Here is a 24,227-nt window from a genome sequence, read left to right on the forward strand (position 1 = left end):
GTGTCTTGAAGAGGTGTAAAAGAAATTGAAATTTATGAACAAGAATAACCGGTTTGTAGAAGAGGGTGATAAATGAATAGATGGATACAGGAAACTTGGTGAACAGAGTGACAATCAGTAAAACTGAAACTAAATGTAACATCGGAAAGAATGCAGAAATCTATGAAAACTGTGAAAAGCATTCTTGTTATGGTGCATTCCCAGTTCCACAGCCGTAAATGATTTGTCTGAAGGAGGAAGCACACTGAAGCCTTTTAATTTTAAAGCTTTAGCCTCAGTAAAAGCCTTAAAACTGAACTGGTGTCACCAAGAGAGAGATTTCTTTAAAGATCTCAGATCGTCATGTAGGAGTCCAAAACAGCCGATAATAGACAGAGTTGAGAAATGAGACCTGCCTCACTCTTAAACATTGACCAAGACTTTCCAAAAATAAGTTTCCATATATCTGTCAATTGTGACCAAGTACAAAATCTTCATGTAAGTGTCAAATTAAAACTATGTAGAGCACGCAACCAGGTTTAACCAGTTCCACTGTGACAAGACTGCTCACCAGCATGGCAGTCAAAAAACAAGTTTTTCCTGCGAGGCTCCTGTGCTTTAGATTACTAGCAAACCAGAGAAAATGTGTGTGTGTGCGTGTGTGTGCCCTGTCTCAGGTGCCTAGACTTAGTACAGGGCTGAGCCTCTTACAAAGCCATCCCCTGCGTATTAGCATCAGTGAAAATGTGTGTATGTGTGTGTTTTAGGGTTGTTAGATTAAAGGCTTAAAGTGTGATGGCATTAGTGTTGGCTACCAGGACCTGAACATCAGAGAGCTTGTGTGTTTTGTTTATATGTGTGTATGTGTGTGTGCGTGTGCGTGTGTGAATCCAGACATCACATCACAAGCCTGGTATCATTTTAATTCACCGATAAGTTTAAACACCAAAATTCACCAAAGTTTGAATGAGGCACAGTATTTACAATATAAAAGAGAGACCAATAAAATCAACCATAAGAGATTACAACACAAAATGCAAATGCAAAATATAGGAATCATGCACCTGAAAACACGTCACAAAGAGGTTACATAACGGGCTCGGTCTCACAGAGTTGTGATGAAGCCAGAGGAGGCCTTTATGTGGAGCAGTCGACCAACATTTTCATGAACAGTAAAGCCCAAGTTCCTCTTAGATAAAAGTCCTGATATACAGCAGACAGAATGAAAGTTTCTGCACTAACTTTGAGGAACAAATGTCCATGTGTATACTGATTGTGCAACTGGCCTATTCAGCTTAGCATCACGTTTCAACAATATAAAAAGAGAAGGTGACTATTTCAACAATAAGAGTACATCAAGGAAACGGCAAAACATTAATTTTACTATTTTAAATTTAATATGTTGTCCCTCTTGGCAGATTCTTAATTACAATTTGATTGCAATGTGCCATCATGTACAAAGCTCTGTCATAATTTAATATTGAACAAAGAGATGGATATACGAGCAAAAGAAATCCACCGAAACCAAAGCTGCGATAATTCTTTAAAATTTCAGCATTTCAGCAGTTCCACTATATTCTTCTTTGTCTGAGTCGTTGTGTTTTCTTTAAAGATTTTCAAGGCTCGTTTCTCTAGTGGATACGAAAACCAGCTTCAGACTAACGCAAACATGGCAGCCATGTGCCACTGAGGAAAGCATCCACGCATCCATGGACAAATATCTGTATCTAAAATGTACATGCTGTGGTGTACACCAAACAAAAAGGTACTTCCAGAGAAAGTACTTCCCGTTTCTAGCAAACAACAATCACATTTAATGTTCGGACAAATCTCTAATGTAAAACAGCGAGCAGCCCTGAGGGACAGCAGAACTGAAATGTTTGGATGTGTTAGTTGGTTGCGGTCTGTGTGAGACTGTTAATGATTACACAACATTTTCTCAAAAATGGGAAACTTGCTATGTACTCAGGTTGTTGACTCTTTGTCTGAAAAGTATTTGAAACATGTGATTGTGCGGTGCCCATGCTATGGTAAACAGTTGTCAGCAGTACATTCGATTACTGAGAGGATGCATAGAGTGGTATCTTCTTGTGAACTGGAATAATTTACAAGGGGCAATCAGTGAACGCAGATTATATTTTCACGTGAATGGATGTTGTGAAGCCAGAGTGTGAGGCTCACATGTTTTTTTAACCACACATCTGAAACTGCAGCCATCTCACGGTAACACAACATACACAGAAATGATGCATATTTCAGTCAATGTCAGACCTGTGGCTGCAGCAGCTTTTATTTTCATGGTCATGGTCTCATCAAACTTGTACAGCAGTGCTGTGACTTCACAAGTCAAATGACTGGTGAAGAATGTTTGGAGAGCAAATTCCTGCGCTGTCTGCTTTAATTCAACGGTATGGTCACGTTCTTCGATTAAGCGCAGTCACAAGACCCTTATGAGCCTGACAGTCCACTACTGAACCTGTGTGTGTCTGTCCATTGCAGCGTGAATGTGTGTTTTCCTGCAAACGAAATACTTTTGCTATCTTAAGATGATCTCATTTGTTTTCAAAATGAATGCATTATGAATGAACTGAGTTGCAAAATCTTAATCTTGCGCATTCCCTCATACCAGTTCTCACAATGTTGAAATGTACAGTTTGCGAATGCTTTACCAAAAATGACCTACTTTCAGTAAGTTTGTGTTTTTATGCATGTATTTGTGCATTTGGATACATGTACCAGATGAAAGCGGTTCGATCATCAGCCGACAGGACAGCCAGGCAGTCTGAACGCATCTGGTACAGGACTGTCGAGCTTACAGATAATTTTATATATCCCTTTCTTCCAGCAGGGGTCGCTGTCTCTCCCAGTCCAAATGGCTGAGTAAAACTCCCTCAGAGCCACCTCTGACACCTCGATAAACCTCTCCGGGACCTAAAGACAGAAATGTGAAGGTCAGAGGATATAGTACTCTGATAGAATCAGGGTAGAAATGAGGTTTAAAAAAAAGAAAGAAGAAAAAGTTTCACATTGGAAACTGCTCTCCCAGTCCAGTATAATTCACACAAATCATATGCAACCAAAACACAGAATTGCATTCATAGTGTTATTAAAGCTCTTACACCCACACAGGTGTTTTCACTTACTGTGCCTGATTGGATCTCATTGGGAATACACAGACTATGTCTCACTGATATGTCCCTGGTTCTCCTGTTAGAGCACACTACATTCATCCCTATCATTTCTTATTACTGTATGAAGTTGAATGACCTTCCTGTAATATGATTTTTTTGTTAATCACTTTGACTTCTACTACAGCATGAACAGGTGTGAAAACTAACATGAATGATAGCTCTGTGACAAAGCATGAATAACACCAAGGCCTTGGAGCTGCTAGTGGAATGTGGGCATAATTAAAAAGTGAGAGGAAAAGTTATTAATTTGTCGTGTGCTCATCCTGCTTTATGGCATGTCGAAATATCTGCAGTGAGAAAGTCCTGTTTCCATAGCTGCCAGTTTCATTCTGAGCAGAGGGTAAGCTCAAAACACCTGTGTAGGGCCTATGCTGGCTGCATCCTCTTCAACTCACAATGAGCTTGATTTAACATCTCAGTTCTTAAGCATTTCTATGAAATCTTTAGCACCCAACAGCCTACATTAATCCACAACAAGGACTTCTCTCCATCTAGCCTTTGTGCCCTCTTCAGTGGTCCATGAGATGAGGCTTTGCTTCATTCACTTTCATTGACTTTAAATACACTTCAAATAAATTCTCAGAACAATTCATTTTCATTTCAGCACAGGTACGGGTTTTAAGCTTTGAGTGAATGTTTTGCTTTTTTTTATTGTTATATCCTGAGGTAATTTCTACAAGTTCTTGAGTGGAGTTAAAATATGTCATTACATCAATAATCATATCTTACTAATATAAAAAAAACAAGATATTTTTGAGCAGTAAAATGAAATACTGTGTGTGTGAAAGTGAGCCACACAGTGGATTGACACCAAACTCAAGTGCTTATGTGGCCGGTTAGCTCAGTTGGTTAGAGCGTGGTGCTAATAACGCCAAGGTCGCGGGTTCGATCCCCGTACGGGCCATGTTTATTGTGAAGTAGTATCACAACTTGAGACTACAAACTATCCACTTAATTTAAGACCAATCTCACCAATGGTAAAAAGGAAGTAAGTTTACTCAATGTTGAAGTACTCCAGTTATAGAATATCAATCAAATTCCAGTGCTACTTTTACTACGTTTCATCGGGAAACATGAAAGAGGTGCTGTTTTACTCTGTTTAATTAGATATTATAACCAGTTACTTTTGAGATTCACATTTTAAAATCATATAATCATTTAAAAACAATACATTGCAGTAAATTAAACCACTAAATCATATAGGCCAGTTCTCCTGCAGTGCAGTAGTAGTAGTGTTAATATATTTAAAGGTTCTAATTTGTCTGTTTTTTCATTCTTATTTTCTCCACCTCAATTTTATGACTTACTGAGTGTTAACAATAGCTACAGTGCAAGTTCTGCCGTGAGGAGGCTGTTCGTCTGATGCTATAGAAAACATGGCCGGTTAGCTCAGTTGGTTAGAGCGTGGTGCTAATAACGCCAAGGTCGCGGGTTCGATCCCCGTACGGGCCACGTTGGTTTTGACACAGCCACTAACAAACAATGTTCTCATTCATGGCTTGTTGATCTACAGTTCACACCAAGGTCAAGGTAAATGTTACTACTCCCAATCAGGAAATTCAGGTGGTAAAAGTATACCAAACAGTGATAAAAACAAGTATACAAGATGCACGCACTCAGACAGCGTCTTCAAGGGCCCTCTAGCATAACCTGAAACACACTAACGAAGGCACGAATAAAGTAAATAAAAGGTACTTAGAGTGTAATAAAAAACTTCAGCATGCAGAAACAAAGTATTCATCAAAATCATAATAAACTAATATATATATTGCACCATAAAAGTATTACACAAGGATAACAAGGATTACACGAACCTGGACAAAATACAATCAAATCCTATGTCTTCTTCCTGTCCCTTTCATTTAACCGGACTTTGTTATGCATATGTCCAAACACACAAAGCCTGAATGAAATAGTTGCAGGACATAACGATCAAATTTTAATGAGAAGAATATTTGCTGTAGCAAAGTATTAGTATATGCCATTGCAGAAAACTAATGAGACTCAAGGTCCCCGACCTATAAAAAAAAATAATAGCCTCCTGCTTTCACTACACTGGCATCATCACAGAATAATATAGACTCCATCCAAGGACTTACACAGTTAGCAAGCTGACAGCAGAATACAGAAAAGCTGCATATTGACCCATTCTCCTCACCTGGTAGACGTTACTTTTATTATAGTGCATGTTCAGTATGCGGTAAAGCTCTGTATCACGGCTCACTCGCAGCTGACTCTCTCTGCCCAGACGAGGTGCACCGTCCCTGGGTAACACAGAAAGACAACAAGGCTGACTTAAATTAAATCACTGCAAAATCCATGCTCACTTTTCTTTGCATTGTTTATATTCAACTAGTATTTATTTTTGACCATCCACATCCCGAGTCTTTTCTATGTGGTGGAGCAGCTAGCAGTTGTGTAAACTGAAAGAAATAGTGGAAATAGTGTGTCAGCTAATGTGAGAATTCAGTGCCATTGTACTACCTCCAATAAAACTCAGTCAAACAATGGAAGTTTTGCAGCAAATGAGTTTAACATGAACCAGTGCCAACTCAAACCAACCGGGTGAGAGCCTCGCGGACAGCCTGTCGTGCAAAGCGCTCCATCTGGATGTAGAAGAACTCTCTGAAGTTACTGAACCATTTAATCATCTGGGAGGTCACACAGCGGTTAAACTACACAGTGGACAGGAAAACAGCAGGACAGGAAGCCAGCAGGTCAGGACAGTAAAAGAGTTGTGCTTATTAAATGATTCCAATTAGCATGAATAATTATATAAAAAATACTTCAAAATTTAGCCAGTAGCTCAAATGAAGGCAAAAAATGTTTTGGTGATTCATAACGGAAAATGTTATTATTCGCATATTAATATCACAATAACCTAATATATGACAACAACAATTCTTTGTTTGCTTTGATTGTTAATGGTTAAGTGTGTTTACTAATACCACTTTGGTTCACAATTGGAGATAATGTTCCCAGGCAGATGTTGGTATCAACAAACATTCAAACAGAAATGACAGTGTGCTAAATAACTTACAACTTTCAAAAGGCTGCATTTTATGTGCATTTGACCTTTCTTGACCTTTTTTGGGGGGGGGGGTTTAGGGTCAACTTTTTTGGTGCGTTTGTATTTTTTTTTCTTTTGATGCTGCAATCACAAAGCGATAAAGGATTCTCTTTAACTGTAAAATATCCTCTCCTATTTAACATATTGCGTGTTATTAGGTTACCCTTTGATGACTTTAAATAGAAAAATGCAACTATTACCCATCTAATACCCGTACCCGGCCATTCAGCGAATTACCATTACAAAACACAACATGGCCGGTTAGCTCAGTTGGTTAGAGCGTGGTGCTAATAACGCCAAGGTCGCGGGTTCGATCCCCGTACGGGCCATGTAAATTTTGAGAGGTAAACAAAATAAGGAGCAACAAGTGATTCCAGTGGTCATACACTGACGGCACTTAACTTCTTAAAAATGCAGCTTTCGAACTATCAGTTGAAGTGGAACAGATAGCACCTATGGTGGTGATTAAGTACATTTACTCAGTAGATTATTCAAGAACAATTCTGAGGTTGCTGAGAATCAGGCCTTTATATTTTAGTTTATACTTATACTTGCATATTTTTTACTCAATTTAATTGGCTATAGTAGAATAAATTTTAAAAGAAAAACAATGGATTACAGAACATTAAGCTGTCAACAATAGTTCTGACACGAGGAGGTTGGTCATCTGAGTGTATAAAAAACATGGCCGGTTAGCTCAGTTGGTTAGAGCGTGGTGCTAATAACGCCAAGGTCGCGGGTTCGATCCCCGTACGGGCCACGTTGCTTTTCATGGAATAAACATTAGCAATTTATCATGTCACAATCACAGATCTAAATCAGCAGGATTAACAGGAAACAAACTACAGACAAATAATAAAGTGTGAATTGTGAATCAACTGCAAACTTTGAAATAGAAATCACGAGCAGATGAAAATAACTATGTAATAAGTATATTCACTCTGTGGTGTTACTTGGTTATTGTCACTTTATACTCACTTCACTAATTTTCAGAAGGAAATATTGTACTCTGAACTCCGCTTCATTAGAGATAGTTACCCTATAATGTAATCACATAAAGAAAACAAGCTCCTGAACCAATAATAAAGCACTGGATATTCCCAGCTGTTTGTGATAGTGGCTTTGAATTAAATGTTTTCTAATATTGGACAAAAGCATGATCCAGCACTGTGATAGGATACACACACCTTGACGTCAGGGAAGTAAGTCTTGAGTGTATTGGAGCTGGGATATCGAGTGTAGAAGAACATGAGTTTGGCTTTCTTCAGATGGCAGGGAGACAAGCCCTCCTGAGTGTATACATGAGGTCAGTTAAGGAGATGTGCGTTTTAGATTCATTCATAAAAAAACCCCACAAATCCAACCACCCCATACCTGCCCTCCCCACCCCTTGTTGACAAAAGGATATTCCCCCAGATGACAAAAAAAGCTCTCCTCCATCCATCCCTCCTCTCATCCCTCCATCTCCCCTCATCCCTCTGTCCCTCTCTCTGCCTCCATGAGCGTGGCGTGCAAGCGAAGGGTCTAAGTGACCGAGCAAAGGGAGTGTTGGGAAAGAAGGGTGAGACGACGGGTGAGACGAGAACTCCAAGAAAGGGTCGGAGTTCAAATAGTCCTTGCGGGATGGGGGGAGGTGGGGCAGCTGAGGGTGGTGTAGAGAGCGGGAGAAGAGCTGCTGCATGGAGTAGTGGAGAAGTGGGAGAGGAAGAGGGGGAGGTGGCGGAGGAGGTGGAGGAGGAGGAGGGGGCGGCGCGGGGAAGGAGGATGAGGAAGAAGAGGAGGAGGATGAGGATGGATGGAAGGAGGAGGAGGAGGAGGGGTCCTTAGGTTGTGAGGCTGGAGGCAAGAGGGGAGGTTGGGAAAGAGTAGGGGGGCGAGGTAGAGAAGGGTGATGAAGCGAGAGGTTTGGATGAGAGGGATTTAGGTGAGAAGTGAGAGGTGGGCCAAGGAGTGGGTGAGCCTTTCGTATGTCAGGTGACCTTTGGACAGCCAATGGCATTGCCAGATCTGATGCGTCAGTGTGATGAGGCTGTCCAGGAGGCATCATGCTCCCATTGCTCATTTTTTGGAGCTGCTTCTCTCTTTCTCCATCCTGCAGCCCTGGCTTTTCCTCCTTACCTCTCGTTTTTTCCTCCCCTCTTCCTCTCGCTAACAGTCCCATCCACACTCCCCTCTCCCTCCCGCCATCGTTTTCCACATCGGACGGGAGGAAAGAGATGGCGGCAGGAGGAGAGGAGGGAGTGAAATCTGTCATCTCGGTGTAAAGACGCAGAACTCGATCGATGACTCGTGCCACAGCGCTGCCCAACTCCAGCTTCAGCGCCTGAGCAAACTTCTGCCCTCCCTCCTCACCATCGTCTTCCATCCCGTGCCAGTCTCCCCTTACCAGACCTCCACAATCCAACCACAGCCCCGCTCCCTCCATCACGCCCTCCAGGTGAAACTCTCCTCTTCCTCTCTCCATCTGCCCTTCTCTGTCTTTTGACCTGTCTTCTCTCCTCTTGTGGGAGTTGTCAAAAGGGGAAACAGAGAGTAGGGAGAAAGTTTCCTTTTCCATTTCTCCACCATCAGTGTTGTCTTCATCATACATCCCTCCTGTAATGTCCTCCTCCTCCATCATCCCCACCTCTCTTTCTCCTCCATCTCCTCCTCCTCTATTACTGTGCCTCCTTTTCTTCTCCTCCTCTACTATGTGCTTTTCCCCAAAAGCCCTCCATACTTTCTCCTGCAGGGCCTGCAGTCTCTCTCTTGCCTCTTCCAGTTGCTCTTTCAGCTCCTCCCTCTCTCTTCTCTTGCCCTCCCTTCCACCCTCCCGCCTCCTGCCCCTCTCCTCCGCCTCCCCATCTCTTGGTCGACTCTCCAGCTTCATCCTCTTCACTTTCAAGACATCGTGGTTCCACTCGGCCGTGGGGGCTGTGTCGCTGTGCCTCTTCTTAACCCCGAACAAGCTGTCCTCTCCCTCCATCACGCCTTCCTCTCCTCCTTCCACCCCTTGCTCCAACAGCCCATCCCGCTCTCCTCTGTCCTCCTCCAAATTTCTGTCTTCCAGGTGTCTGTGTGCACTCAGGTTTGTGTTGAGTTGCCCTCCGATCCTCCTGGCGGCGCCACCTGGCTGGAGGAGGTGGTGGATGAGAGGGAAGCCGGGTGGTCTGAAGGCAGGTCGACCTGCGCTGGGCTGAGGGTGAACTCCAGGGAGATCCGTGGAGCTGTGAGTGGGAGCAAAGGCATGTATCCGGGGAGCAGAGTCATCGAAAAGATCTGTGGGAGAATCCATCACTGAAGAGAGGGAGACAGAGAAGGATTGAAAAATACAGAATTACTGTTGATACAAAACTGTATATATTCTTATTTAAACTCCTATCCAGCCATGCAGATAAATGTCTTAGAATTTTGTTTGTGGTAACCAAAGCTGTAATTATAATTTGAGTGAACTAACTATTGAAGTTTGAACACTTGCGTGCACTTAAGGGCCTTTTTATCCACCAGAGATATAATGCCAAATAGCATTACTGTAAGGCATGTGTGACTACATGTCGAGACTGACACGTGACTTCCGCCTACCTGCACAGCAAAACAAGTCGGCGATCTATCACAGGTTAGGACAGCCCCTTCCACTTTCACAGTGATAAGAATGAGCTGCAAAAGATAAGCATACATTGCGACAGCGTTGAAGACAGTGAGTTTTCCCAAACGGTGCTGACAGTTATTCAGAGGGCTGATATTATCAACCCTTAGCTAACATGTCAAAGAAGGAAACAGCACACTGGACCAGGCCATGTTCTGGTGGTGCAGTAGTTTCACATGTGGCTCATGATCTCTGTCCCACATCACCCACCTCTCTTCACCCTGCCTTTCCTGTTTCTATCAGCTGTGTGCTGTCTAAGAAAGCACAAAGTTTGAAAAGTTAGAACTCCATGAGACAAAATGGAAGGAGATGACTGTATATGGAGGTGGATCTTGGCATGGAGCCCAACAGCATAACATTACTAAAATATTACTGAGCATGGAAGCGATTGGGAAAGGGCTTATAAATAACAGTATATTTGACTATTAAATCAAGATCAAAAACACACATCCTCATGCTTTTTTTCCAGCTTGTAACCTCCTCTCCCTCCTGACGCCCCTTTACCCCTTTTCCTTCCTCTCTCATCCACTCTTCCTTTTCTCTCTCTGTTATCAGTTCAGGCAGCTTGTTAAGCACTGTTTGATCAGAGTGTTTACCGTCAAACACACACACACACACACATTCACACGAAAGCAAAAGAGGCTTGAGAGAGGGCTAACAATGGTCAATGGTCCTTGGGGAGAGAAATGGATTGAGTAGCTCATATGTATGTGTCTATGCATGTGTGTGTGTGTGTGTGTTTTAGTGTGTGTACATGTGTGAGAGCGTGTGTGAACAGTCGTCCTACTTAGCTTCGGTAACACCCCTAATCCACTTCAGATGGATACACTACCACTCACCGAAAAGAAAGATGAAGGGATGATAAATGGACAGATGTAAGGGCAGACTGAAAGGACGCGCAGTATGCAGACGCAAATACAGAAAATTTGGAAACGGTATTTGCAAAAACAATATCTGTGATTAGGCTGATTAAGCTACTTTTTATGGTCAGAATTAAAAATGATGCTGACAGATAGATAGATAGATAGATAGACAGATAGATTTGTCCCCTGGTGCAACATGAAGAGAATAATCCTACTATAAATAGCTAAATATCAATTATTCAAATGCCCTCGCCTCTCTGCTATAATACAGCCCAGATGGCAAGCCAGGCAATGCGCTTATATCAGGGACAGATTAGCTTTTCAAAGCCAGCGGAAAAGCTGCGCAAAAAATATGAACACTGAGCAATGAAAATGAAAGCTATTAATCACTAGATTAGACTTAAGAATGGTACTCTTGGACTGCTGTAGCTGTCACTGGAAAAGCTGCCCAGAGAGGCAACACACACACACACACACACACACACACACACACACACACACACACTGGACAAAACACACACAACCCGCTGCTATTAAATGTCAGTCAAATAAATTTGGAAATTCTAATCTGTGTGTGTTAATACAGAGAAAAAGAAATCACACAGGCCAACAGGTTATCAATCTGTGTCGCAAGTATTTGGCTTGCAGGCCCATACGCACACAGACATCAAAATAATATAAAAATACATTTTTGTGGTCAAACTGTACGACACATGAAGATATAAAGATAAGATGGATAAATATCAACCCGACTGTCAGTAATGAAAGTGGAGTCTGCGTGTTTCAACAACATCCGAAGTATTATTTAAAATAAATTTCATTAGAAGGTAATATTATTAGGTCAGTCACCTAAACAGGCAATCGATCTTTAACTTGATTTTAAATTATTGATGATTATCTATCAATATCTATCTATCTATGCTAGTGGATCTAACGTTACTTTAAATGATTTATCAATTAATTAATTATATCATTAATTTATTTAAGCCTCCGCGGGGCAACATCTGCCGGTTCTGCCACGCGAGAGGAATCCGCTTTGGCCGTTCTGAGGCACGAGCTGTCAGTTAGTGTGTGTGCGCGCGCGCCCGCGGTGCGTCCTGTGACTAATTGGCAGCTGTGGAGACTTATGTCGCAGTACGAAACAAAAAATAAATAAACACACAGAGAAACCAGCGGGGGAAAAAAGACTGACATGGAACGTCGCGGCTTAGTAAACGCGGAACATCTCAAACATTATGCTGCGCTACAAGTTTAAAAATGAACTCACTCTGTCACAGGGAAGAGCGTCCGTTCCACGAAGCTTTCCACTCCACTGACAGTTCCTCCTGTGCGCGCTCAATCGTTCGACTGTCTTCCGCTGGCACCGGGCGGGCCTCGGACATCGGTGCGGAGTAAAGGGAGCCAGCCAATAGCGGGTCTCCGGCTATTTCCCCTTCCCCTTTTTCTCTTTATTTGTGTCTTTGTTCCCTAACTCTCTCAGTTTTACTCTCACTCATCAACCACCTCCTCTACTCTAGTTGTGTCACTCTGCAGGGGTTTTTTCCCCCCCTCCCTCGCCAATCCATCTATCTCTAGCTGGCATCATCCTCACGCGCTGCTCCCGGTGTGGAGTGGCGCGCGGTGGGCGGGCGGGCGAGCTCGAGAGCTGGCCACTTGACGGTCCGGTCCCTCCCCTGTTGGCATGACCCCCAGTACGTGCGCGCACACACACACACACAATGCTGGTTTAAATAGTCAGAAATAATGCTGTCTGATTTCAAATTAACGCAATTACCTTTTTTGATCGTTTATGATAGCAACAGTTTGTTGCAGATGTCTGCGTGTTCCCTACACAGACACACCTGCACGCGACGTGCATACCTCGAAGAGACTGGAGGCCAAAGTCTGTAAGGCTGATGCCACCTTATAGTGGAGTCACAGACTTTGGGAGGAATAATGGAAAGGCTGGTAGCCTTTACACTATGGTGGTAATTCATTAGCAGTTTTCTCTCACCACAGGAATCTTCTTTGAAAACTAAACCCAGAGAACACGGAAATGACAGTTATCTTCATGCAGTTATGTTACAGTTCCAGCTTTTTCAATTCTAAAACATAACACATTCCATAAGAATTACACCTAATTTGATTCCAAACTGAACATTTTGTGAAATTATGTGTCCAAATTTATGTCGTACACGATTTGCCTTCACCGTTTCAGCATAGCTTTGGACGACTTTAACACAAATAAAATCATGCATACCTATGTGTGATTTTAGTTGTGTAAACACATACACACATACTGATAGAGCACAGTCTGCAGTATTTAAAGATTTCATGGCACTGAGATATAACCTGAATGCTGGAGTAACCCCCTTTGATGGCTGTCATATGAAGGCGAACAGCAATCAATGACAGAGAAGGCTGTGAAGCACTTCATTCTGAAGCAACACGGGAAGCACACCCTGTTCATCACTGCCTTTGAGGTGCGTCACAGCTTTTTTTTTTATTGAAGACTCGATAAAATGCACCTTCAGCCATTTACCTTGGCCTTTTTGTTTTAATCACACAGGGACATCTGGTTTTCAGGAAAACATTTCAGGAAATGTTCGACCTTGAGCAGCACATTGTTACCTGTTGCTGGCAACCTTGCCCATCTAAACGTGCCTCCAAACTGTTCACAGGGTCTCACCTTGAGACCAGGGCCACTTTCCATCCGTCGGCTTGTTGTGATCCTCCTGTTATCTGTTTTTGAGGATAAATTGTTGTTTCATCCATCACAACCCATCACCTGAGCAACCTTCTCATTCCAAATTCTCTGTCTCATCTCATCTCTGTCTTTTCCCTGCCTCTGATTAAAAATGGTTAGGCATGACAAAAAGGTCGCAGTTGTTATGGAAACGAGGCTGGTAACAAAAGCTGGACATGCGGGTGCAGAGGCAGAGATTGGGGGGGGTGGAGGAGAGAAAAAGAGGGAGATGTGTCTGAATAAACATAAACATGCAGAGAGGGCAGGAAAAGAGGGAAAGTGAGAGAGAGGTCTGAATAAATAAAAACATATGCAGAGAGAGAATGGCGAGAGACGGCGGGTCATGAAATGACGGATCCATCTGCAATAATAAATAACAAAAGATAATACCGGGTGTTTGTCATTGGAGGAAGGCCGTCGAGCCAAAAAGGTGTGTGTACGAGTGTATGTGTATTGGGACAAAGTGGCAGAGTGGGAGAATGCAATTGACAGATAATAAACGGATCTGCTGCACAAGCTGGAGAAATACGAAAAAAGAACAAATTGCTCACAGAAAAGCCGACCAAAAAGCCTAAAATTGTGCGTGAGTGCGTGTGTGAGTGCGGGAACGTCATCCCTCTGAGGACTCATATTATGTTAACCACTTAGACCAACATCAAACACTCTCTTTCACTCTCTCACACACACACACACACTCATGCACACACTTCAGTACGAGCGTGAAGGTGCCAGCCATATAAATAGGATGTCCCAGAGCGAGAGATATAAAGAGAAGGGGACTGACTGCGAGAGAGAGAGTGAGAGAGAGAGAGAGAGAGAGAGAGAGAGAGAGAGAAAGAGGGAAAAGAGATTATGAATTCAAAGGGGTGAGAAAAAAGGATGGGGGGTAAAGAGTGGAGAGCAAAACTGAGAGAAACAAGAGAGTGCAAAAACAGGAGGGTGTGAGGACAGACAGATATGAAAGGATCAATAGATGGCATAAAGTGTATGTTCATTGATTTACTTACAGTGAGAGAGTGATGGGGGGAGAAAGAGGGGAGGGGGGGAGGGTAGAAAAAGCAGAGAGAAGCAGAAAGAGGAAGAGAGAGAGAGAGAGAGATAGCAAAGAGGAAACAACAAATAAGCAAGAACAATACAATAAAGTGAGGGATTGTGTGAGGTATTAACACCTATTTAGTTCTGCATTAATCAGTTATAGTAACAGTGGCTAATATGAAAGAGGTCACTCGTAATGGCGATCCCATAGAGGATCATCACAAACCGCAGTGCACCTCGGCTCAGTGCTTTAGCCTCTATTAGCTCAGTGTTTTGATTTCCCGCCTGCGGACTCCAGTCCCGTTCCCAAAGGCAGCAGAGAGCGCCGACAAACCCACCGTACATTAGCTTCAGTCCTTCAAACGGCTGACAGACGCCGTTAGCAACTAGTCTGTGAACACGCTGGGGCATTTAGCGGCTAAAGAGATATTTCACTCAAAATTAGCTGGAGGCCAAAACAGCTAAAAAGAAGACTAGAAGCAGCGACTATCAGACCTACACGTATCAGTTAACCAGAAACGGCCACAACTAAACATACTATTCAGTGTTTTTCTTTGTTTCTTTCTTAATGGAGCTCTCTTGTCTGAAGTGTCATATTTTGGGTAAAATGTGACTGTTTCACTACACAATAATATCAGTGAAGCTTTAATCACATTCCCTTTTGTGATCCTTTTTCTGATCCCAACCGACAAGCCTAACGGAAGACACATGAGTCGAATCGTTCGCTCTTCCACTTTCAAAATAATGCTCATCAGAAAGTTAGTTTTCGTTTCACTTCCCTAAACTGGGAGACATAAAGGACATATTTGAAAACGAGGCATTTCCCATAATGCAACACTCTTCTTGTCCTCCAAATGCCTTTTATTTCAAACCCAACACTTCCAGTTTACAGAACAGGTTTTCTGTTCTGTTTTGTAGAAAACAAAAAAATCCATGAGTAAAATTGTTGAATTGCCCCTTTAATTTTCAAACCGCACTAGTTGTTAATGCATTCGGTGTTACTGACCAGGCCTTGAGTTAAAGTGAAACAGACACTGAGGGACAGATAACATATGTCAAGAATGACAGTAACACACAAAGAGAGAGAGTGAGAGAGACAGGGACAGTGTGAGGGTGAGACAGACAGAAAGAGAACGAGTGTGTTTGTGTGTGTGTGTGTGTGTGTGTGTGTGAGAGAGAGAGGGAGAGAGAGAGAGAGAGATACAAAAGTGTACTCAAATAGCTCAGGGCAAGGTGACAGAGAGAAACGAACGGACAGAGACGGATAACAAGCATAGAGGGGGCCATTGTGTGTGTGTGTGTGTGTGTGTGTGTGTGTGTGTTAGAGAATGAGAGAAAAAGGAAGAGACTGAGGGCGGAAGGGGAGAGGGATGCAGGAAGTTGAGGGAACAAAAACAAAAACAGTGAGAGTGTGTGTGTATGTGCGTGTGTGTGTGGACAGCCAAAGGTGTCAGAGTGTGCTGTTTGGCTTAATGATGACCCACTGGGCATGTAGGTCATAACGGTCTGTGTCTCAAAGCTATGACTGTATGGCTGTGTGTATCCATTAGCAAGTGTGTGTGTATGCGTGTGTGTGTGTGTGTGTAAACATAAACTCACTACACACGTACACACATGTAAAGTGGGTCTCTCAGCGTTGCGTTTAAGAGTGTGTTTGGTCAGAGGTTGGAGAAGCAGTTTTTCTAGCCGGTAGGACTCCAAAGATACTTACACACACGCTCTCGTGCGCACCCACACATGCGGCAAATCCAGTTTTGGGCATACACACACACACACCAGCTGCCCTTCATGTCATACATGCACATGAAATGCATCATGTATGGCACTAAATTATGCACAAATACACACACACCTCTTTTTCTTTTGATCTCTCATGATAATACAAACATGCACACACACACACACACATATTTGCTCTCTTACACACACACACACACACACACACACACATAGGGGGAAGCTATTATGCTCTCAGGCTGGAGTGTTTTGATGGTATAATTGCAGTGACCAGTGAGGAGAAAGAGACAGAGGGAGGGATGGAAAGAGGGATGGGGATGGAGGGAGAGAAAAAGAGGAGAGTGCTGACACTCTCAGCATGTTAATGTTGCAAGGCTCTACCCCCCCTCCCCCCACACACCATATTTCATCCCTCCCTCCCTCCCTTCCTCCCACCATCCACCTCTTTGTCTCTCCATCTTCCTCTCTATGCCACATCCTCTGCATTTCACAGGTGCAGCACTAGAAAGAGGGAGAGATGGGCAGAAAGGTAAAGAGGTGGAGAGATGAGAGGAAAAGAGGGATATATAACAGGATGGAGCAATGTTATCTCTCGCTCTCTCTGCCATCCTCTTCAAGCTCCGCACAAAGCTCAAAACAAAGGATGCAAAAAAACGAAAAGAGATACAGCGGAGGGGGTGAAAATAGAGGAAGAGGGAGGGTCAGTTTTTCCATCCCTTTAACAATGGAGGGATGATCTCTGCTTATCCTCTAATCACATCCCTCCTTTTTTCCTCTCCTCCGTGCTCTCTGTTATCTCTCACAACCCCTCTTTTTCTCATCTGGCGAGAGAAAGGGTAGCCTTTTCCTCTCGCCGGCCTCCCTTTATTTATTTTTTTTTTGTTGCCTCTCCATCTGTTTGTCCTTCCAGTCCTCCCTCCATCCCTCTCTCCTCTCCAGAGAAGGGATTCTGCTGTATGCCACTGAGCTCTTGTCTCTTTTCCCTCTCTTCTGGAGCCCACTTCCTCCTCTTTCTGCCCTAAATTCACCCTTATATTTAGACCAACCAAGACCAAAAGTGAGGCTTAAAATGGAGGTTAAGTTGAGAAACAGAAAAACAAATAAGAGCATCGGCTGATTCTTAGATATTATTCAAGATGAAATGTGGATGAAATGTGTGTTTATGAGCACATCGTGGTCTGTCGCTTTGTTTCATTACTTGAGAAAAACAAATACGAGGATTAGCCAATTTACAGGTGTTGATCACAGAGCGAGTGAGGACGGGTCATTGATCTGATGGCTAACAGCGTCTCTCAGAGGTACTGCCCTGCTACTGCAAGCCTTCAATACTGAATGGTTGGATTCTGTTGAGCAACCACTGTGACCTTGAACCATGTTATTAGACAGACTTCTCATTTAAAACACCAAGAAGGCCAAGAATGTATAGTTTTTAAATCAGTCGGTTATCAGCCGAGGAAAATGCAACAAGACTCGCTGTAGTTCCTGTTCTACAAAGCCCACAAATCCTGTGCATTGACTCTACATGTCAAGGAAGTGATTTTGGCTTTGATTAATGATTATGCAATTCAGTGGTGGCAGTTACAGTTAGTTTTAGCCGTCCCTTCTGGACTTTGAACCAAGAAAACAGATATCTTGTTGACTTAAATTAAAATCATATTTATTAACAAAAACACTGTTTGTGCAAAATGCAAACTACTGATATACATATTAATTACCGTATTGAAGAAGAAAACATTATACAAGGAAGGTAAGAATTAAAGAGAAAGATTCTTTAGTCAATTATGTTTACAGTCACTTTCAGTTTTCAGATAATTTGATTTTGAAAATCAGTTTGTTTCAGTAGACAAAGGCAGCCAAAGGAACAGCCTGCAGTGTAGTATGCGCTGTCTATGTGTGTGTGTGTGTGTGTTTGCGTGTATGTGTGTGCATTGCAGTAGTAGTTTTGCACCTGAATGAGCTTGTGAATTTTATGGTCCAAACCAGTTTATGTTCTCGTTGTACAAACAATGTGTCTACACAAGTGTGTGATATGCACGTGAGCACATGTATGTCATAACCCTGAGCTTCTTCGTCTTTGATCTGTTGTGGTGTGTGTGTGAACAGTGTATATAAATACATGTGTGTTTGCACTTAAGGATCCTGTGTAGATGTGTGAGTGTGTGTGGGCGAGGAGTGCCTGTCAACCAGCATCTCAGTGTGCTTCAGGTACTGGGCCGTCCTTCTCATCACAGACTCCCTGCGAATCGGATCTGGGTCTCCTGGACAGACAAACAGACAGGGAGACAAGGTTGATTATTATGGACTTCCTGCCTTCATGGGTTAGTGTAAAAAACTGATTAAAGGGAAATTTTGATTTGGGTTAAGACACATCTTTTCAGAGCGCAGTTCAACAGAAATGAGCTGAAAAGATTTCCTGGCAGCGGTGGGATTCGAACCCACGCCCCCGAAGAGACTGGAGCCTTAATCCAGCGCCTTAGACCGCTCGGCCACGCTACCTCATAACAGCATGGCTGTCACTGTTGGGCAGATGGTGGTGGAAGATGGGTCAATGTCAACTTAGTCAAGTAGAGATTCAAAGGAGGGAAAAAAACACACTAAAATGGCACACATACAGTCACAACTGACAACCCATTAGAGGTTCACATGCAATCACTGTAGCACAGCAGACAGTGCACAGTTAGTGTCTTGGTTAACTAATGCAAGCATCAAAGGCTAATTCCTTAATTCACAAATTATGGTCAAATTTACAAATTTTTGTAATTCCTTAATTTCCTCAAGAATCTAAAGCAAACGGTGGTGCAACAGCTCTTCTGGAGGTGTCATATGACTGAGAGTTTAATACAAATCACTGGACGGAAATGAACTTAGCACGCTTTACCCTTCATCAAATGCAGAATTATCGCTTTGTCTAAAGCTTCAAGTGAAGCTCAGAAAGCACACGAGAGAAAACTTTCCCTGGCGGAGGTGGGATTCAAACAGTAACACAGCACCTAAGACCACTCTGCCACACTACCCACATGCACCACCTGCAAGAGCAGACTGACCTAACAAGTCATCCATTTGTGACACATCAGATATATTTATGGCAGGGCAACACACGGTTTATCTTTGCTAAAGCAGGACAGTGAATACTGGAACAAGAGGTCACATGCTGACATGCCAAACATGCTCTGCCGTGCAGTGTCCATTTGCCTGTGTGTGTACATGTGTGAATCAGCTGTGTGCACTGTATTTATCGGTGTGTGGTGGCGTGTGAGCAGCACATCAGAATATATAGTGCAGAGTAAATTTGGTAAACAAGCTATTGTACTTAAGTGCACAATATAAACTAGCTTATTTGTACATGGAGCACAGACACGCAATTTGCAATTTTTGCAACTGAGTGCATGGCCTGTCGCCACAGGAACAAAGCTGGCTCGTGTTTCATGCAGAGATGGACATGACAGAGTGCATTCAGGTAAAAGAGCATATTGAACTGCACTGGACTCAATTCAGACATGCAAGATTGCGAATAACATTAAAAAAAAGAAAAAGCAGTTTCAAAATATTTTTCAAAAGCTGAATACCCCCCCACCAAACCATCGTCCTCAGTCCCTTCACACATGCTCTCACCCTGTACTCCGTGGATGAGTATATCCACCGCAGTCCTGTATCCATGAATGGCACCACTAAATTCTCCCTCCTTCTCCTTCTCCATCGCAGCTGTGAGTTCAATGGCAGCCTGGTTCAAGTAACTCGCGCCCTGCCCATCCAGACTGCTTAGCGGCAGTGAGAACAATTCTGAATGGTCACTGGAGGAACTGGATCCACCTGAAACAGAGACAAAAAAGAGCAAGATGAGGTGATTTACCAGACAGCTGTTTTCAAAAGTCTCAGTGAGCCAGTCGTGTATTTACTGAGCCTATGTTTGACTTCACGCTCAAAAGAGTTAATTATAATTAGTTTTTACAACTGAGAGAAAATGAAGAAGTTAATTATTAATAAATAAATTAATAATCAATGTAGTGCAACTTTTTACATGGTTCTTTCAAAAGTAAAAGACTCTTTAATTGACATTTTGAAATACTTTTTCATAATGATTTAACCCTGAGCAACATACTCAACACAAAAAGGCTTCCTGGCAGCAGTGGGATTCGAACCCACGCCCCCAAAGAGACTGGAGCCTTAATCCAGCGCCTTAGACCACTCGGCCATGCTACCACACAAACCATATGAATCAATATAAGACCTGCCACGGCAGGTGGTAAAATAATAAAATAATAACAAGGACAGACACCCACTGATGTATGAAAGCGATACTTTCCCTTAAACAAGAATTGTGTCTCTGTAAGGATCCCCATCTCAGTCAATCTACTGAACCAATTTCAAAACTTGGTAAGTATGAGTCACTTACATACCTACGTATGTAAGTGACTATACGTACGTATACGTACCACTTTACATACCTAAGTATGTAAATATCAGGCCCGAGTTTAAAAGTACTGGAATTCCCCTTTGATTTAGACCAGTGCATAACCAAATGAACCACTCAAACTTGAACTCATTTGGTCCAGTCAGCAACTTTGCTTGTTAGAACAGATGAAGCACAACAACATACATACAGCTACATTATTTTGTGTTCTACTTCATGATGTACAATTGTCAGATGAACATAAATTCATAAAGCCACTCCAAGGCCTATAGAGACCTATTTTCACAAACTGGAACCAGATCAGTGCAACTTTGGCAGGACTGTCTGTATTATAACTTATTACTGGAATTAAAAAGAAATTAAAAAATCAGCATAAGACACAAATAAAAGGCTGAAAGACAAGGTTGCAGTTAGATAAGACAGAGGTATTGTTTTATACGTGTATGAAGTTACATTTACTTTCACCTTGTTTACAGCAGGGATCAAAGACGGCCAAGTCATTATCAGACAGTGGAGGAGGACCTTCCTCCTTTGGGGAAGGGACTTGGTCTTCTGCCACAGAGTCAAACAGTGAATCAAATTCTTCCTGGGACTCCCGTGACTGGTGGTTTCTGGCTGGGGATGGGACTGGAAAACATGGACCAAAAGGTAAGATTAATAAGGAATGAGTGCTAATTTCAGCAGAATTTTTTTCCTCATCATACCTCTGCCTTCCAGCTCTGTGTCACTGAGCTCCTCTTGTTCCTCTTCTCTCGGAGAGCCTCCCATCTCGCTGTAAGCCTCGGCCGCCACCTCCGGTTCTCCCACCTCTAAGCCCAGGTTGTTGCCCAGGTCTTGCGGTAAGGTGGGAGCCTCCCTCCCCTCCTCTTCCTCCGCGGGTTCACAGTCTGAGGCCCTCCGCTTGGGTAGCGGGATGAGAGGGGGAGGCAGGGACCCGGCAGAGGACACAGAGCTGGGATCCAGAGGCCTTGTGACCTCACCACCCTGAGAAGAGGGAGGGAGGGAGGGAGAAAGGTAGGATGGAAGTGGTAGAAGGGGGCAGAATGGAAAGAAATCCAGAAACAATATAACTCTTGGTCTGGCATATGTTTTTTGTGCACGCAGATGCGAGTGGTTGTTTCATATCTGTTTCACTTCCTGTGTGTGTGCATGTGAGTGTGTCTTACTCTGAAGAATTCTTTAAGCTGTGGGCTATTGTACAGTGCAGGTATGCTTGTAGTAAATAGAAGCATGGCCTCAGAAGCCTTCCGCCTCTCTTCAATCACGGCCTCATCAAACCTTCCTGAAACAGACACAGACGACACAATAATCTTGGAAACCGCTGTTTGTCTTTGCGCATTCAGCCACTGCAGCAAGGCTTTCTTGTCACTTGTTAGAAATAATGACTGTCCCTTGGTATATGGCTCAACTGTGCTGCTGTTTTTGCAGTAGTGAATCTGCAACTGTTGAAACACAATGCAAGAGCATGAGAGGAAATGTCAAAAGAGTTGTGACAAAATGCCAAAAAGTGTGGCTCCTCTGAAAGACTCTCTGCCAGCTAACTGCATAACTAAGCTATGATCCACAGCCTCAAAAATGGCAGCTGAGTTTAATTATTTATGCAGCCCCTGCCCATTGTACCGAAGACTTGTGCTCGAGGAAAAGGTGGAAACTCCTCCTGTCTCCTGAACAGGTTCTTGTGTGTGTAGGCCAACTCCCCATGGAGCTTCCTCAGCTCTGTGAACCTCTTCCATACGACCACCTCCTTCACATTTTCGGGATGACGCTTGGACACAAACTGCAAACCACAGCGAAGAAAGGACAGATTACTTCATTAATTAGTCTTTGAACATCGATGGGTGATACTATGTCTTGAACTGGATTCACAGGATAGAGAAGGGAAGACAAGCAGCTTCATGAACAATCATTTCGCTCCAACAATTTCCAACAAGTCATGGGTCAGTTCAGTTTCTCTGTGGAAAAGTGTGTGCGTGTAAATTCAAGACCAAGTGCTTTATTTGTCATGTGTACAACAATCTTACTAAAGCAGTCGTTGGCAGCGAAATTCTCGTAAATAAATAAATAACTGTGTATACCGCATTTTTTCCTATATATCCTAAATTTAAGCACTTGTGTGTCTGTATGATGAATCAGACTATAAGGACAGATAAAATTATGCAAGTATACAAGAAATGAACGAGAAAAGGAGGACCTAAGACTTAATCAAAGCAAATATAAGACGGTGATGTAGGCTTAGTTCTCTGAACACATGACCCACACTGATTTGGTATGCATGCCCGTCTGAAGCACGGGCTATTAGTGTGGTCATGGGGGTGCTGGAGCTCATGAACTGAATCACAAGTTCAGAGCGTCTCACTTGAAAGCTCACTGTGAACCGCTGATTCGCACAACAGGCCCACTGTGTCTGTATCTGTCTTTCTGAGCTAGCTGCGGGGCTTTTGTGTTTTCACGACTAGAGCTGATGTGACTCCATTGTGTTATACGCTAATAACAACACAAAGTCACTTACTTTTGATCGATGTAACTGACCAAAGTGGTCCAACCTACGAAACAATTTCAGTGCCGCGTGCTTGAGATAAATTACGATTATAGTTAGGGAAACCATAAGTAACTTAGCTCAACAGATAGTCATTTAGGAATACCAAAACATGAATTTCTATTGCTACTAAAGAGATAAGAGTTTAAACCAACCCGTGCAGTCACTTTGTACTCGGTGTGTCCCCTCTCGTGTGTGCGTGGCTCGGAAACGGTAAAGAAACGGTAATATTCTTCTTTGGCTTTTCGTGACATGTCAGTTCTCTGAAACAACAAAAAACACAGCGTGTTTCAACGGCAGCAGCTCTGTTGTGATTCTTCTGACACCTCCTCTCCGCTCACTTCCTGGTTAGTGACGTCGGCTATTGCGTGATTACGTCTTATAGAGGAGCCAAATTCGACGTCATATTAGTTCGTTTTCTTCAGGTTTAAAATACTTCTGTCTTTATTGTTAATCTCACTCTTATAAGTGTCAGTAATAACATGTTTATGGAGATGCACTGTTTTAATTTGAAGAACGTAATGTGAGCCTCGACATGACAAGCTAAATATAATAATAAATTAAAGTATAATAATAATAATAATTTGACATTACACTTTTTGTAAAATTGTTTTTTAAGCACAATATTAGTATAATGTCATGACATGTAATAATTGGTAATGTCTTTGCCAGTTTTTAAATCAGTGTAAATACCACTGGGATACTTCAGGGGGCGCTAACTGTTCATGTAATTTGCACAGTCAAGTCTGCGAAAGGACTTTACAATAACTAAAAAAGACTGCATTATCATATTTGGATGAATTTTGTGTGTTGAGCAGTATTCAAACTGCATGCAAATAAACTAACATTCCCATCTGTTTCTCCTTGTCAAGTATGCTAAAATAAGAAAAACACAAAAGTCAAGTCCTCACCCTGTTTGAGACAATGCAACAAAGGAAGCAACAAAAGACTTTAATGCTGAGGAAGCTCCAGCTGTGCATTCATATACTGCAACAACTCCTTCCACCGCTTTTCTGAGCTCTTAGTTATTTTTCCCAGCTCTTCTTTGATCATTT

At 42.7% G+C, this 24,227-nt stretch overlaps 2 protein-coding genes and 6 non-coding genes across 12 annotated transcripts; 4 read left to right on the forward strand and 4 right to left on the reverse strand.

The window, feature by feature from the left end:
* Positions 1–886: 886 nt before the first annotated feature.
* Positions 887–13,655, reverse strand: prox3 (prospero homeobox 3). 5 transcript variants are annotated; one of them, XM_046380914.1, is made up of 7 exons: positions 13,339–13,655; positions 9,802–9,876; positions 7,649–9,516; positions 7,428–7,541; positions 5,733–5,845; positions 5,329–5,434; positions 887–2,910 (listed from the first exon to the last, which is right to left on the reverse strand). In XM_046380914.1, exons 3-7 carry the CDS (start codon positions 9,512–9,514, stop codon positions 2,737–2,739), a joined length of 2,373 nt encoding a protein of 790 aa, XP_046236870.1. In that variant the 5' UTR covers positions 9,515–9,516; positions 9,802–9,876; positions 13,339–13,655; the 3' UTR covers positions 887–2,736. The 5 variants fall into 5 exon arrangements, with proteins under 5 accessions (XP_046236870.1, XP_046236869.1, XP_046236868.1 ...); XM_046380913.1 differs by lacking the exon at positions 13,339–13,655 and adding an exon at positions 11,996–12,779; XM_046380912.1 differs by lacking the exons at positions 9,802–9,876; positions 13,339–13,655 and adding an exon at positions 11,996–12,782.
* Positions 4,001–4,074, forward strand: trnai-aau. The gene has a single exon. It is a non-coding gene; the product is annotated as a tRNA-Ile (tRNA).
* On the forward strand, positions 4,549–4,622 carry trnai-aau. Its single transcript has one exon. It is a non-coding gene; the product is annotated as a tRNA-Ile (tRNA).
* On the forward strand, positions 6,496–6,569 carry trnai-aau. The gene has a single exon. It is a non-coding gene; the product is annotated as a tRNA-Ile (tRNA).
* Positions 6,927–7,000, forward strand: trnai-aau. Its single transcript has one exon. It is a non-coding gene; the product is annotated as a tRNA-Ile (tRNA).
* Positions 13,656–16,750: 3,095 nt separating the features above from the next.
* On the reverse strand, positions 16,751–23,523 carry snx15 (sorting nexin 15). The gene is made up of 7 exons (XM_046381472.1): positions 23,328–23,523; positions 22,257–22,413; positions 21,803–21,918; positions 21,341–21,620; positions 21,102–21,263; positions 19,838–20,035; positions 16,751–18,483 (listed from the first exon to the last, which is right to left on the reverse strand). Exons 1-7 carry the CDS (start codon positions 23,424–23,426, stop codon positions 18,356–18,358), a joined length of 1,140 nt encoding a protein of 379 aa, XP_046237428.1. The 5' UTR covers positions 23,427–23,523; the 3' UTR covers positions 16,751–18,355.
* trnal-aag lies at positions 18,640–18,721 on the reverse strand. The gene has a single exon. It is a non-coding gene; the product is annotated as a tRNA-Leu (tRNA).
* Positions 20,344–20,425, reverse strand: trnal-aag. Its single transcript has one exon. It is a non-coding gene; the product is annotated as a tRNA-Leu (tRNA).
* Positions 23,524–24,227: the final 704 nt, after the last annotated feature.

This window comes from Scatophagus argus, chromosome 23, assembly GCF_020382885.2.
Source record: "Scatophagus argus isolate fScaArg1 chromosome 23, fScaArg1.pri, whole genome shotgun sequence".
Taxonomy (NCBI): domain Eukaryota; kingdom Metazoa; phylum Chordata; class Actinopteri; family Scatophagidae; genus Scatophagus; species Scatophagus argus.

Excerpts from the sequence above, each read along its gene's own strand:
- prox3 (XM_046380912.1), bottom strand. Across the intron at positions 7,542-7,648 it reads TTTTTTTGTCATCTGGGGGA|GTATACACTCAGGAGGGCTT; the intron begins ATATCCTTTTGT and ends AACTGACCTCAT. Across the intron at positions 5,435-5,732 it reads GTCCGCGAGGCTCTCACCCG|GGACGGTGCACCTCGTCTGG; the intron begins GTTGGTTTGAGT and ends TGTGTTACCCAG.
- snx15 (XM_046381472.1), bottom strand. The coding sequence starts at position 23,426 with ATGTCACGAAAAGCCAAAGAAGAATATTACCGTTTCTTTACCGTTTCC. Across the intron at positions 22,414-23,327 it reads AGTACAAAGTGACTGCACGG|TTTGTGTCCAAGCGTCATCC; the intron begins GTTGGTTTAAAC and ends TGTGGTTTGCAG. Across the intron at positions 21,621-21,802 it reads AGCTTAAAGAATTCTTCAGA|GGTGGTGAGGTCACAAGGCC; the intron begins GTAAGACACACT and ends CCCTCTTCTCAG.